The 14,846-nt window shown below is 39.4% G+C and overlaps 1 protein-coding gene across 1 annotated transcript in view; it reads right to left on the bottom strand.

Moving 5' to 3' along the window:
• Positions 1-392: 392 nt before the first annotated feature.
• Positions 393-14,846, bottom strand: part of GDF10 (growth differentiation factor 10) — a 53,072-nt gene continuing 38,618 nt past the window's right edge. Inside the window, exon 3 of the mRNA XM_089687556.1 lies at positions 393-1,390. Coding sequence (XP_089543682.1) covers positions 1,199-1,390 — 192 coding nt within the window. The 3' untranslated portion in view covers positions 393-1,198. The remainder of the gene's footprint in view (positions 1,391-14,846) is intronic.

Raw genomic sequence — 14,846 nt, 5'->3', positions numbered from 1 at the left:
ATTATAATTTTTTTTAAAAACCGCCTGCAGTTAGGCTTTAGCCCTGGTTCACATATATGCGGCAGTGCGGGCTGCGTTTTTTGCAGTCATGAGAGCCCATTCATTTGAATGGACTCCCGTGCCCCATGACACGCAGAGAAGAAGTCCCTGCACTTCTTCTGAAAACACAGCCTGGATGGGAACCTCGGTTCCCAGTATGGTTGCGTTTTCCAGTGCAAGCGGCGTGCCATTAGAACTAATAGCACCCGCCCGCGGGTCCGCATTTCTCTGTGCGGGTGATGCGGCTGCATGGATTTTCGTGCGGATCTGCAGCGGCACCACCCACACAGATGAGAACCTAGCCTTAGGGCTGAAAGAGGCTGTGTGATATTAACTGTAAATGTATTTTGACGTTTTTGCAAAACAACTGTTTTAATGGCTTCTGCATTGTACAAATGTTAAACACTTAATAATAAGGTAGCACAAAATATGACAATAAAGGATTCCCTTCTTCTCACTAGCTATTACGTGGCTCTCAGTCATTTACTTCTCTAGAGTCCACCTTGCTTGTTGTTAGACCGTTCTTTTTGACCCCCAACACTTATTTTGACCCTCAATGCTGTAAAACTGCCAGCTTCAGAGCTATGCAAAATGGACCGATGACATAGACACTATGGTGGAAACCTTGCATCACCCCCTAGCAATCAACTATGCGTGTTTTCACAACTCTTCTAAGCTATGTATGCTTGACTGGAATTTCCACTTTCATAGTGAGAAGTATCCATAAGTGATGATGATACTAAAAAATAATAAAAGTAACTGCAATGTGCAAAATGACATGCAGTTCATTGTACATTTATTTTTTTAACAGTCATAATCACTTATGATTGTGCTGTAAATCTCAATGACCTATCTTAACACAGTTATAGAATTTGAAACCAGTCAATAAAAATCCACATCCAAATGCGTGCTTCTTCAGTGAGAATCTTCTAGTCTCTGCTCTTATACCACAAAATTACTGACCAAGAACATAATGTGTCCAGTGGCACATGAATGTATTCAAATGTTTTTGCCTGGAATGTTCCTATAATTGCTTATCCCCTAGCAATCCTTGTTCAGAAGGGTTGATTTAGGGCAGACAATGGCTAGAATACAGGCCTCAACTGTCCATGGCCTGCTGGCAATAGAGGATTGTACATACTGTAGGTTTCTTGGTTGATTATCTGCAGGAGCAACTCTCTACAGACATGTTGGGGTAGACTTTCAATACCACGTTTCGACTTTCATCCAAAAAGAGAACACTGAGAGAACTCATTTTGTCGGGTGTACAACAGGGCTCTGGAACTCCAGGAATTATCCCTACAGCCTTGACAATGCTCTGAATGGTTGCATGGTTTGAAGGTCGGACAACCTGTTGGGAAAGAAAAAGCATAAAGATCAGATATATATCTTCTAGTGTAAGTCCCAAGTTTTTTTTTTATTTATAAATATTTATTAGGTTTCAATCAGATATAATTAACAAGCATTTCTTCATAAGATAATCATTATGTTCCTCATAATTTATTTAATTCCCACAACCCAAATCCCTCCCAAGGCCCCTCCCCGCCCACACCTATCCCAGTGTCCCCCCTCCCCCCTCCATCCCACTCTGCCGTTTCTTTTCAAATCCAAAAGAGAGAGAAAAAAATAGATATACATTTAGCACAATCCCTTTTTTTTTTTTTTTTCTAAGTCTCATTTCTAAAAATCATTGTTCATCAAGAGTTCTTGTCTAAATACTTCCCATTTTCCCCACTTTTTATGATATATCTCCATCCCATCTATGTGTGTATAATAAAGTCTTTCCATCTCACATAACTGATTCGTTCTGATCAACCAATCTTCTTCCGTCGGGACCTCCCTTTTTTTCCAGAACTTAGGAATCAAGCTTTTAGCTGCACTCAGAAAGTGCCAAATCCCTGAGTCCTTATATGATCTTACTGTGAGCTCAGATATATGAAGGAGGCATAACTCTGGGTCCAATCCAACATCGATCTTAGTAATTTTTCTCATTAAATGGACGATTTTCCCCCAAAACACCTGTATCTTTGAACATTCCCACCATATGTGATATAGTGTACCTACTTCACCACAGCCTCTCCAACATAATGGGGAGTTCTCCCTACTCATCTTGTGCTCCACACTCGGTGCAATGTGCCATCTAACTAAACACTTATAATTTAGTTCCACTTCTCTCATACTAATATTTTCGTGAATTAATCTAAGCATATTCCTCTGTTGCTCCTCACTGATCTCCCTCCCCATATCTTTTCCCCATTTCTCTATATAAATTAATTTTGTGTCAGTGTCTAGTGCCGTTAAGATTCTATATATTTTAGCAACCCCATGTCTCCCATCTCCCCGTGTGTCTAACAGACTTTCAAATAGATTCCAATCCTTTTTTGTTCTCACCGGTTTTGGGAGGCTCTCAAAAAAGTGTCTTAATTGGTGGTATCGAACCTCGTCCATTCTACTAAAAACCTCTCCCTTTAATTTCACCATCTCTCTATAAGATCTTAATTCCTCCCCCACCATTATATCTCTCAATTGCGCATCCTGTTTAATAATCCAATTCCCCGTGATATCTTCCTTCCCCGGTGCAAAGTAATCTGTATTTTTAAGTGGCATTAACTGTGAGTTAAAAACCCAACCCCTTTGTCTGTGTAACATCTGCCAAACTTTTAAAACAATAAAAGTGTATGTACTTGTGTTAACATCTAGTCCACGGTGAGGTGTAGGTAACCATATAATTCTGTTCAGATTGGACCCGCTCAGTATATTTTCAATTTTGACCCAACTTTTCCCCGGGTTATGAGTCCAGTCAAAGATTCTCGCGATCAAGGTCGCTTTATAATATCTCTTAAAATCTGGGAGCCCTAAGCCTCCTCTCTCTTTAATTGTAGTCAGCGTTTCATAGCATATCCTCGGTTTTTTTTCCCTCCATATATATCCCAAGAGCATTTTCCTTAGTGTCCTAAAAAAAACCTCTGGAAGTTTAATTGGGATCATTTGAAACTTGTATAGGACTTTGGGCAAAATTATCATTTTTATCAGATTTATACGGCCCATCCAAGATGGATTTTTAGTTCCCAACCTCTTCAATTCCTCTTTTATCTCATTTAAAAGTGAGATGTAATTAATCTTATACATATTATTAGTTGAGGCAGACAATTTTACCCCTAGGTACTTTAGTTCTTTCTCTCTCCACACAAAGGGGAATTCTTGTATTTTTTCTTTTTCACTATTTTTAAGATTTATATTTAAAATTTCTGATTTTGTTGGATTAATTTTTAAGTTTGATATTTCCCCATACTCTTTCAGTGTTTTCATTAAGTTTGGTAGAGAAATACGAGGGTTTCCAACGAAAAACAATAAGTCGCCCGCATAGGCCGCTACCTTATGTTCTCTATCACCTATCTTTATTCCTTTTATATTGATGTTCTTTCTTATCATTGACAACAATGGCTCCAGGGACAAAACGAACAATAGTGGGGATAGGGGGCATCCCTGTCTAGTTCCATTTGACATCCTAAAGAGCTCCGATCTTCCTCCATTTACCAAGACAGTGGCTGTGGGGCTTTTATATAGATTACCAATCCACTTCCTAATTCTGTCCCCCAGCCCCAACTCCACCAAGGTGTCCATCATAAAGCTCCAATTCACTCTATCAAATGCTTTTTCTGCATCAATTGACAATAATATTACTGGGGTCTTCTCTTTTTTCCCCTCTTGTATAAGCAATAATGATCTTAATCCGTTGTCTCTACCCTCCCTTCCCGGGAAAAATCCCACCTGATCCCCATGTATCCATTCTGGCAACAAGACCTTAAGCCTGTTTGCCAGAACTTTCGCAAACAGTTTTGTGTCTACATTCAGCAGCGCAATGGGTCTATAGCTTGCACACTGAGAAGGGTCTTTATCTTCCTTGTGGATTAAGACTATGTTGGCCTGTAAGGACTCTCCCCTAATTTCCAACTTATCTCCAAGGGCGTTCATATAGGTCTTCAATCTAGGTATTAATAACTCTTTATATTTTTTATAATATTTTACAGTAAACCCATCTGGGCCCGGACTTTTCCCCACCACTGTATCCTTCAATGCTATTTCTATTTCTTCTGACGTGATTTCTGAATCCAAAGAATTCAGTTGAATTTTGCTTAATTTTGGTAGACCTGCATTTTTTAGAAATATACTTCTTTTTTCTTTATTTACTGTATCAATGTTATTGGGGGTGTCCTGGGGTATTATGTTGTATAATTCACTATAATAATCTTTAAATACTCTAGCGATTCTTTTAGTTGAGTGGACCATTTCGCCCTTGGAGTTTCTTATTTTTTCTATATAATTCCTATTTTTCTTTTCTCTCAATGCCCTCATTAGGTGTTTTCCCGGTCTATCTCCCCATCTATACCTTTCGCTTGTTAATTTATTAAAGACTCTTCTTTTTTCTTCCTCCATTATCCTCTCTAATTCATCTTTCTTTTTTGTTATCTTCTGCCTTATTTCTTTCAAGATGTTCCTTTTGTGGGCCTGTTCCAGATCAGCTATTTCATTTAAAAGTCTATTGATCTTTTCTCTCCTTTCTCTTTTCTTTTTTGCCCCTATTGCGATAAGTAGTCCTCTGATATAGGCTTTATGAGCTTCCCACAATGTTGCGACCGAAACTTCCTCAGTGTCATTCTCTTCAAAATATCTTTCAATTTCTGTTTTAATCTTCTGGTTGACCTCCTCATCCAATAAAAGTGCTTCATTCATCCGCCACATAAAACCACCTTTGTCTTCACTACCGCATCTTAACTTCATTGCAACCGGAGAGTGGTCTGAAATAAAGTCCCAAGTTTTTAAATAAAAACTAAAAGTGGTCTTTATTGAAGACAGCAGTGAACAAATTAATGAAGACATCAGGCACCATGGGTGGAAAAATAAAATATGTTATGGATAAGCAGTAACCATTGCAACTGTTTAAAATGTACTGTTATTTTGCTCAGTGCAGGGCAGAATGGTGGCTAAATATTTAGCACTTCTGCTTGGCAGTACTAGGGTCGTCGGTTCAAATCCCAACCACGACACCACCTGCCTGGAGTTTGCATGTTATCCCTGTGCCTGCGTGGGTTTCCTCCGGGTACTCTGGTTTCCTCCCACACTCTAAAGACATGCTGGCAGGTTAATTGGATCATCTCTAAATTGGCCCTAGTATGTGAATCTATGAATGTACAGTTGCAAGAACCCCCCCCCCCCCAAACACATTGGCTGTATTTGGTGCTCTTAACTAATAAACGTTTCAAAATGACCATTAAGTGATATCAACATTTGTACTAGATGCTCCTCAATACCCACCCAGAGTTTATTACTTGGGAAAGGGCAGCGATGTTATCCACTTGGATAAGCTTTAACACCATAGAGCATCGGGGTGGACTCCTGCACCAGTCAGCGAAGTAACATGATTAGGTGGGCATAATTACTTGGCAGGTGTGGATGATTAGAGGCTAGCAAACCTAAAGAGGCAAAGTGACAATGTCTCTTTTAAAGGATAAGTTCACCTTTTGGACAAAAATAACAAATGCACATTTGTTTTTGCAAGTAAAAATATGTGCAGTTATTATTTTTGTCCAAAGGAGCCTCTAAATCATTGCACCAGTGATCAGTAGATCGGTGATGCCATGCAGGTCTCCTGAAGGCCTGTCAGTTTCTGCTTGCCGTACATGATGTATGGCCAAGCAGATTTTCTGACAGGAAGCTTCAATGAACCACCATGGCACTCCACAGTGCAGTGGTAGTTCATTGAAAACTACAAGCCGACAGCCGCTAAGGCTTCCGGGACTTGTAGACCTTCATTCACAGAACTCTGTGAATGAGTGACGCACCAGTGTGGGTGGAGCCCCGCAGAGTTGTTTTCAAATCTGACAGATAGTATGAGGAGACTCCTCCCTATACTATGTGTCAGAGGCGGCGGCTTCAGCTATAGCAGTGTTTCTCAACTCCAGTCCTCATGGACCCCCAACAGGTCATGTTTTCAGGATTTCCCTCAGATGAAACAGCTGTGGTAATTACTAAGGCAGTGAAACTGATCAAATCACCTGTGCAAAATAATGGAAATCCTGAAAACATGACCTGTTGGGGGTCCATGAGGACTGGAGTTGAGAAACACTGAGCTATAGGAACATGTTATTTGTTCCACCCTTAAAACTGGTGGAACATGTAACATGTTCCGAAGGTGAACTTATCCTTTAAACCTTCAAACCTGCTGTTGATTGCAATATACAGTACATACATTCAGGAGCTTATGTGTTAGAGATTCTGTACATAGCCCTACAGAACAGACAGTGCACAGTCCACATGTGTTTATCTGCTGCTTCTCTACAAACAGGAAACATGAACTTTTATTCAGGAAGAAGATTCAAAATTCTATCATAGATGCAGCTACAAACTTCTAAACACTGCCATTTACTTGTTAATGTATTTGTTGTATAAAATAGATGAACAATGTATTCTAACACTCCCACTCCATATATTAGTCCCATCATGGATCTCAGTTCTATAAATCTGTTTCAGTTCACTAAGAGATGTCATCTCTTCATCAGCAGCTCTTATTAACTTTTGTTTCTGTTTTTGGAAGTCTTTGCATCTCATCCCATAAATCTGGCTTTGGTTTTAATGCTACGTAAACAACATAGGACAAACATTTGGCTAGGATGCCTTTATTGATTCTGCTGGATTTCCAAATTGAAGCTTCTTGTGGCCTAGTTTCCCCTTTTATGGTATTTGAAATGTCTTTGTTAATATCTATTTCTGTTTCTCTTTGTTGCTTATCTTCATGTGACACTGATATGGAATTCCCTCTTTTTGAAGAGTTTGTATTAGTTAGTTTTGAACACATGGAAGTTTCATCAACAATTACACCTTCCTTTGCTCAAGCATCCCATTTTGTACGTTTTTCTTTTGGGAGTGCACATAAGCTTTGCTTCTGAAAATTTTTAAATGATTCAATATTGCGGCTTTTCCATTCCACAGTTCATATGGAGTTTTCCTGGTAGTAAATTTTGGGATAGCATGCAGTCATAAATGCATCCCCCCCAGTATGTGGTTAGCATATCTATATCAAATAGAATGGTTCTTCCACTCTGACATAGAGTACGGTTCATTCTTTCTGCAACCCCATGTTGTTCTCAGCTGTATGGTAAAGTAGTTTGAAATAATATACCAAGCTTTCAGAGAATCACCTGTGTATTATTCAGTTCCATTGTCTGTGCACAATACACTCGGCATTTTGCCAAATTTGTTTCTTTCTTGAGCCAAATACTGTTTAAGTTTCTCTGGTACTTCACTTTTGTTGTGTAACAGATATAGTGTAGTATACCTGGAGTAATCATCTATAAAAGTGGGAAAATACCTCTCCTTTCTTGGAGGCAATTTTCCATTGGACCCAAAGATCTGAATGAATTAAGTCCAGAGGTTTTTTTTTAGCTCTGCTGTTGAAAAGGCTTTTCTTGTCATTTTTCCTTTTATGCAGCTGGTGCATTTCATTTTTTATCACAAGGACTAATTTTTATTCCACTTGTATAGTCATTCTCAGCTAATTTATTATGTCAGGCCCAAGTCATCTGTGCCATGTGTAAATGTAGTTTGAATGTTTTTCTTTGTTGGCCTTTGCAAGTGAGATATATCCCTTTTGTGATGGCACAACTGTCATCTTGGAAAGTCAGAGTGCCGCCAGGAAAATACCTGTAAAAAATGTCCTGTATGTCCCTGCTCTTGAAACTAATCTTTTGTCAGTGAACAAAACAAGGCAATGTCACATTTTTTATTTTCCTGGTGACACTCTGAGAAATAGGACAGTAAAGAAAACTTATCTCCTATGCCTTCTGATTCCATTATTTGCCCATTAGCTGTGGTGATTTTTTGTTTTACTCTGGTCAAGGTGAATAAATTTCTGTCATTTGTCATGTGACATATTTGTTATCTGAAGAAAAATCAGTTTCTTCTTTTACACTTTGGGCCTTTTGTAGTTTAGTTTGTTTTTTGTGTTCTAGCTTTCCAGATTCTGCAGTCTGCTTTTAACCACTTGGCGACCGTGCTATAGCCGAATGACGGCTACAGCACGGTTGTCCAGTTCTGGGAGGGCATCATATGACGTCCTCCCAGAACGCTCCCGCCCACGCTCCATGATCGCTCTGTCCTACGGACAGAGCTGATCACGTAATGTGGTAAAAGACCAATCACAGCGGCCTTTTACTACATGATCAGCTGTGTCCAATGACACAGCAGATCACCGGGTAAATACAGTTGCCGGTTACACTGTTCAACAGGTAAAAAGTTTTGGGCATAAAATTAGCTAATCTTACATAATTTTGGGGTGCTGAAAACAAAAATGACCCTAAAAAATGTTGATTGGCTCTAGTTTCCATGATATATTCACCCATCTAATGACGTAAGCCATTCAAAATTATGATGCAACTTCAGCTGCATATTGCGCAATTGATACTGGTGACCAATAGAAAATTGCATGTATACTGAGATGATGCAATATTAGCCTTTAATTGCATCACTTCACTGCATAAAAGCTGCAGTATCTGTAGCTGACTGTAGTTCAACAGCATCTTTACATTTCGTTTTATGCTTATATAGGCTACTCAGTAATGCCTCGAACTTGTGTGAATAAAGCAGATAATTTCTGCTATATCTGCGGTGAAATAACTTTTATCTCACAAAAAAGGAGGATAACAGGAATGATTAAGAAAGCCTACAACTTGTATTTTGGCTGCAAGATAGGAGACCAGGACAAGAGCTGGGCACCACATATATGCTGCAATTCTTGTGGGACAGCACTGGAGCAATGGTTGAATGGAAAAAAGGCATCTATGCCTTTCGCTGTGCCAATGATTTGGAGAGAGCCAACAGATCATGTTAGTAATTGTTACTTTTGTATGGTGCCTCCAATTGTAAAAGGGCTAAATAAGAAAAAAAAGTTATCTGTGCACTATCCAAATATTCCATCGGCAATACGTCCAGTTCCTCATGGAGAGGGGCTACCAATTCCTAAAGCACCAGAATCCTTCGTGGTTGAGTCAAGTGTAGTCACGTGCAGTTGTAAGAGATAGCCCTTTCCTCGAATACAAGAGAAAAGCCAAGAGAAGCAAAACCGACACAAACTGAAGACAAAACTAGTGAGAATCCTAAGTATTAAAATGATTCAACTTAGCTTATGGCTATAATTTTTCTTGGTAATCCTATGCAATATATTATGCCATTTAGGCTTTGTTATGTAGTCAATATCACTTGCTTTATATTTGTGAAAAGACATCTATCTATATAATTATTGTGCATTATGTAGTCATTACGCCTATAGTAGAAAACTTTCCGTTTACAGAAAAACTAGAGCCAATTGACAAATTTCATTGTTATATTTGAACTCAGAATGTGAAATTCATTAAGAAATGGATCCTTTTGTTTCCAAAACTGGCAAAAAATAAAAATTTGTTGAACAGTGTTATCGGCTGCATTTTTCTCACGCTGTCACATCGGCACACAGGAAGCACTGACCTTCATAAGAAAGTGTGCCAAAAAATCATTCTTTGTACATCGGGAGCTGTGCAACTGGCGCTATTCTGACTACGTGCATTACCACATCTGCAATTTCATCATGGACAGCAAGTTAGAACAAAGAGCAAAATTTAAATTCTGTGTGAAACTGGGCAAATCTGCCACAGAGTTGTTTGACATAATTCAGCAAGTTTATGGCGATGCTGCAATGAGTTGTTCGAGGTGTTTTGAGTGACACGTGCGCTTCAAAAGCAGAAGAACATCACTGGAAAATGAGAAGAGATCAGGAAGACGAAAATGCCCTCTTCCTAAAGATAAAGATGCAGCTTAAAGGTCCCCAATTTGATATTTCAGAGCTCCAGCGATTTGCCCAGTTTCACGCAAAATTTCATGTTTGCGTGAAACTTCTAACTTGCTGTCATGATGAAATTTTAATATTTGATTATCTTCTATGCTAAGAGAGATTGTGCTCTGAGCTTTCTGGTCTTTCTGTATCCATTCACCTGAAGGGTGTTCTGGCCTGACTTCATGTATACATTTCCACGTACCTTCTCTTATTATCAGCATTTTCATCTTGAATTTCCACTTAATTTCCAATTATCCACTTAAAGCGTTACTAAATCCACAACAGTAAAACCAGTCTGTATATGCAGTAAAGCATGCTTGTTATTCTCACTATGGAGCCGAAAGGGTTAATCCTTTACATTATGTAAAACGACTGTTTGATCCTGTCTTCTCTGATCATCCCCTTATTCTACCATCCCCAATCCATCTGCTGATAGCACAGAGCTCTAGGAATCAGTCTGCACATGCTCAGTGTAGTATGCATGACTAGACAGTTTTTTTTCTTTGGAAGGGTACATGTGATCACGGCCAATCAGCACTGTTTAGACAGAGGGTCAGGGGTTATGCAACCTGATAGGACAGTTAGAGCAGAATGAAACCGCCTCCTACAAGATTAACCAGCGCTCAGCTGGACACTGATAGAAGTCACAGAACTGCTATATACTGCTGGTGAGAAAAGGTATTTAGCAGTTTATATTTACTAAAATAATTTCATATCCATGTTGTGTGTACTGTGGGAGAAGAGATATAGTGAATGCAGGGTCCTTGGTTTAGTAACACTTTCAAGTGGAGCTCCAAAAGGGGAAACTCCGCTTTAAAACCTCATCCCCAGCTCCGTGTTAAGGATTGGCACCTTTGGCGAGCGGGTAGGGGGGATGGATACCAGATTTTCATAGGCAGCCGCTCCCACTGCGATCACCTAGCCAAATCTAAGCAGAGGTTGTCCTCCCTCCCCCTCCCGTAGTCTTCTGGGACACGTGACAGGTCCCAGAAGACTACGGGACCATTCACAACGCTACTCGTGCATGCGCAGTGGACATCTGGCTATGAAGCCACAAGCTGTCACAGCTGGGTGCCCATACTTAGGATGCCTCCGGGGAGATAGGACAGCTGCGGTGAGGATACTGCTGGATCGAGGGACAGCTGAGCATCTGTTTTTTAAAAGTCAGCAGCTACAGATTTTGTAGCTGCTGACTTTTATTTTTTTACGTTTTGACTGGAGCTCCATTTTAAGGACCAGGCTTTTTCTGGCCCTTTTTTTTTCACATGTAACAATCAGTTTTTGCTAGAAAATTATCTATTACCCCCAAACATTTTTTTTAAAGCAGAGGATCTAGAGAATAATTTTTCAAACGCAATTTTTTTGGAAAAAATTCACTTAAGAAATTTTATAGCAAAAAAACACAATACATAACCCAATTTTTATGTAATATATAAAAGATGATGCTATACTGAATAAATAGATACCAAACATGTCATGCTTTAAAATTGTGTACATTTTACTATCCATAGGCGATGCTTTAAAAGCTTTTAAAGGTTAGCACTTAAGATTTACAGAGGGAGTCTGGTGCTAGAATTACTGCCCATGAGCTAACTATTGCTGTTTGCATGTGTGTGGGACTGACACGTGCTTTTGCGTGTGGGAAAGTGAGCACTTTCATTTTTTTTTTTTGCTTTAAATTTTTTCTTATCACTTTTATAGCTGTCACAAGGAATGCAAACATCCTTGCGACAGTAATGGGCATGTGACTATTTTTGGAGGGATCTAGGGTTTTTAAAAATGGGGCTGTTGACATCTGGGTAAACTGGAAGTGATTACAGGTTACCACTTCAGGGTTACCATAGTAAGAGCCAATCAAAGCCGATCCCAGTGGGACGGGAGAGCCCGAGCAAAGCTTACTGAGTATATACTGTATGTAGTAATATGTTGGAATCTAATTCAGTGGCAGTTGCATTTTCCAGTGAGTCCACAATAGTCAGAACTGTGTTTCATTGCTTGTTGGCCCACTTTTATTTAAACTTAAAGTTCAGCTAAAGAAACGATTGCCGACGCAGGAGTTGCAACCATCAGTACAAACATGAAAATAAATGATTATTAGCCTTCTGGCTCTTTTCTGCAGCACTGCTGCTCAGGCCTCAACGTCAGACCTATGGATTGGGCTGTTTCTCAGTACCTACTTTGCTCCAACTCAGTCCATGGACCTCTTACTTGCATCCTCTGCATATCACTCCACAGCTCCTTACTGTACAGGCCCATGCCTTGGTTTCTCAATAGGAGAATCTCTTGGCACCAGCATAAAGTTCTCTTGTCTCCTAGCCTGAGAACTTCTGGCTTTTGGGTGAATTACACCTGTCCCTTCAAAGAAGCAGACCTGTCTCCTAAAGGTAGCTCTGATCTATACCCACACCTATGCTTGTAAAGGCCGCATGCATCCATCAGCACACACAGTCTGCTGGTCCCCCGTAAGACCTGGACACTGGGTTGAAAGCTGCTTCTTCCCAAAGCTCTTTGAAGCCTCCAAACTCTAAAACCCAATCAAATTGTGATAACTTTAAGAACAAAGGTACTATGTGGGAGCTAAAAGTCCTACTCCCTGTATATCTCCAGCACTGACAGCTGTAAAACAATGAGATGAAGGTGGCCTTACATTTTTTGGCATGTTTTTGAGTGTTGAAGACACAGAGACCCCATTAACTCTTTTGTTTCTTCACAGAAGGAGGTTATTTGATGTCTGCAATTTTATAGTGAGTATGCTATATGGCCAGAGTTTGTAACATTACTGATCTTCTGGTGCCCAGAAAATATAACAATACAGAATACTCATGAAACTCACTTTTTCTAGTCTATAAAGGGGAGGTCTCAGACCTTGTTCACACACCTAGAAGCAGAATGGTTGTGTCCAGGGGAAAACATCTGCCTCTAACCACTGGATGTGCATATACATGCATAAACATGCTTCCATCCGTGGACAGCCCTGGCTCTTTTCAGCCTGTCATTTAGTTGTACACGGTGAGCAGCCACCAATGATCGGAATTATACATTTATATTTTTATACTTTTATTCTTTATACTTTTTATCCTAATTGGAATTACTATTACTATCATTCCTATTGATTTTTACTTATTTATCTAAATCTCTAATTTTCAATTTTAATTGTGACCTGAATCCCACTCGGTTATCTCTAAGTTTGTTTATCCTGACACCAATACCCCGCCCTCTTGTTTTGACACATCCAGCCCCTATGGGAGGGTCTGTACAAATGTCTCACCTAAATGTCTCATATATATATACAGTGGGGATTGAAAGTTTGGGCACCCCAGCTAAAAATTTGTATTAATGTGCATAAAGAAGCCAAGGAAAGATGGAAAAATCTCCAAAAGGCATCAAATTACAGATTAGACATTCTTATAATATGTCAACAAAAGTTAGATTTTATTTCCATCATTTACACTTTCAAAATAACAGAAAACAAAAAAATGGCGTCTGCAAAAGTTTGGGCACCCTGCAGAGTTAATATCTTGTACTGCCCGCTTTGGCAAGTATCACAGCTTGTAAATGCTTTTTGTAGCCAGCAAGAGTCTTTCAATTCTTGTTTGAGGTATCTTTGCCTATTCTTCTTTACAAAAGTCTTCCAGTTCTTTGAGATTTCTGGGCTGTCTGTCACGCACTGCTCTTTTAAGGTCTATCCATAGATTTTCAATTATGTTGAGGTCAGGAGATTGTGAAGGCCATGGCAAAACCTTCAGTTTACGCCTCTTGATGTAATCCCCCGTGGATTTCGAGGTGTGTTTAGGATCATTATCCATTTGTAGAAGCCATCCTCTCTTTAACTTCAGCTTTTTCACAGATGGCATCAAGTTACCATCCAAAATTTGCTGAAATTTTATTGAATTCATTTTTCCTTCTACTCCTGAGATGTTCCCTGTGCCACTGGCTGCAACACAACCCCAAAGCATGATCGATCCAACCCCATGCTTGGACAGAGGTTCTTTTCATTAAATTCTGTGCCCCTTCTCCAAATGTACCTTTGCTCATTCCCGCCAAAAAGTTCAATTTTAACCTCATCGGTCCACAGAACTTGTTTCCAAAATGCATCAGGCTTGTCTATATGTTCATTTGCAAAGTTCAAGCGATGATTTTTGTGGTGAGGATGTAGAAGAGGGTTTCTTCTGATGACTCTTCCATGAAGACCATATTTGTACAAGTATCTCTTTATAGTGGAATAGTGTACCACAACTCCAGTGTCTGCCAGATCTTTCTGGAGGGATCGTGCAGTCAAACGTGGGTTTTGAATTGTTTTTCTCACAATCCTGCGAGCTGTTCTGTCTGATATTTTTCTTGGTCTTCCAGATGTTGCTTTAACTTCCACTGTTCCTGATGACTGCCATTTCTTAATTACATTCCGAACAGAGGATATTGACATCTGAAAACGCTTTGCTATCTTCTTATAGGCTTCTCCAGCTTTGTGAGCGTCAACTATTTTCAGTTTCAGTTTTCTAGACAATTGCTTAGAAGAACCCATGGTGCTGATTGTTGGGGCAAGGTCAGATGAGTCTGGGCATTTAAAACCTTTGAGATTGACATAACCTGGTCTTCCCAGACGATGATTGAGAACAATCCATGACACTGGCAGGTCTCAGCTTTGCAAAGGGGGCAGTGCATGCTATAAATTCTGCAGGGTGCCCAAACTTTTGCAGACGCCATTTTTTTGTTTTCTGTTATTTTGAAAGTGTAAATGATGGAAATAAAATCTAACTTTTGTTGACATATTATAAGAATGTCTAATCTGTAATTTGATGCCTTTTGGAGATTTTTCCATCTTTCCTTGGCTTCTTTATACACATTAATACATTTTTTTAGCTGGGGTGCCCAAACTTTCGATCCCCACTGTATATATATATATATATATATATATATATATATATATATATATATACAGTAT

The sequence above is a fragment of the Staurois parvus genome, unplaced genomic scaffold, assembly GCF_062004578.1.
Source record: "Staurois parvus isolate SC_StPar_1 unplaced genomic scaffold, SC_StPar_1.0 ptg000430l, whole genome shotgun sequence".
Lineage (NCBI taxonomy): Eukaryota > Metazoa > Chordata > Amphibia > Anura > Ranidae > Staurois > Staurois parvus.
The sequence above is the reverse complement of the archived record's forward strand: the minus strand, read 5'-3'. Positions and strand labels throughout refer to the sequence as shown.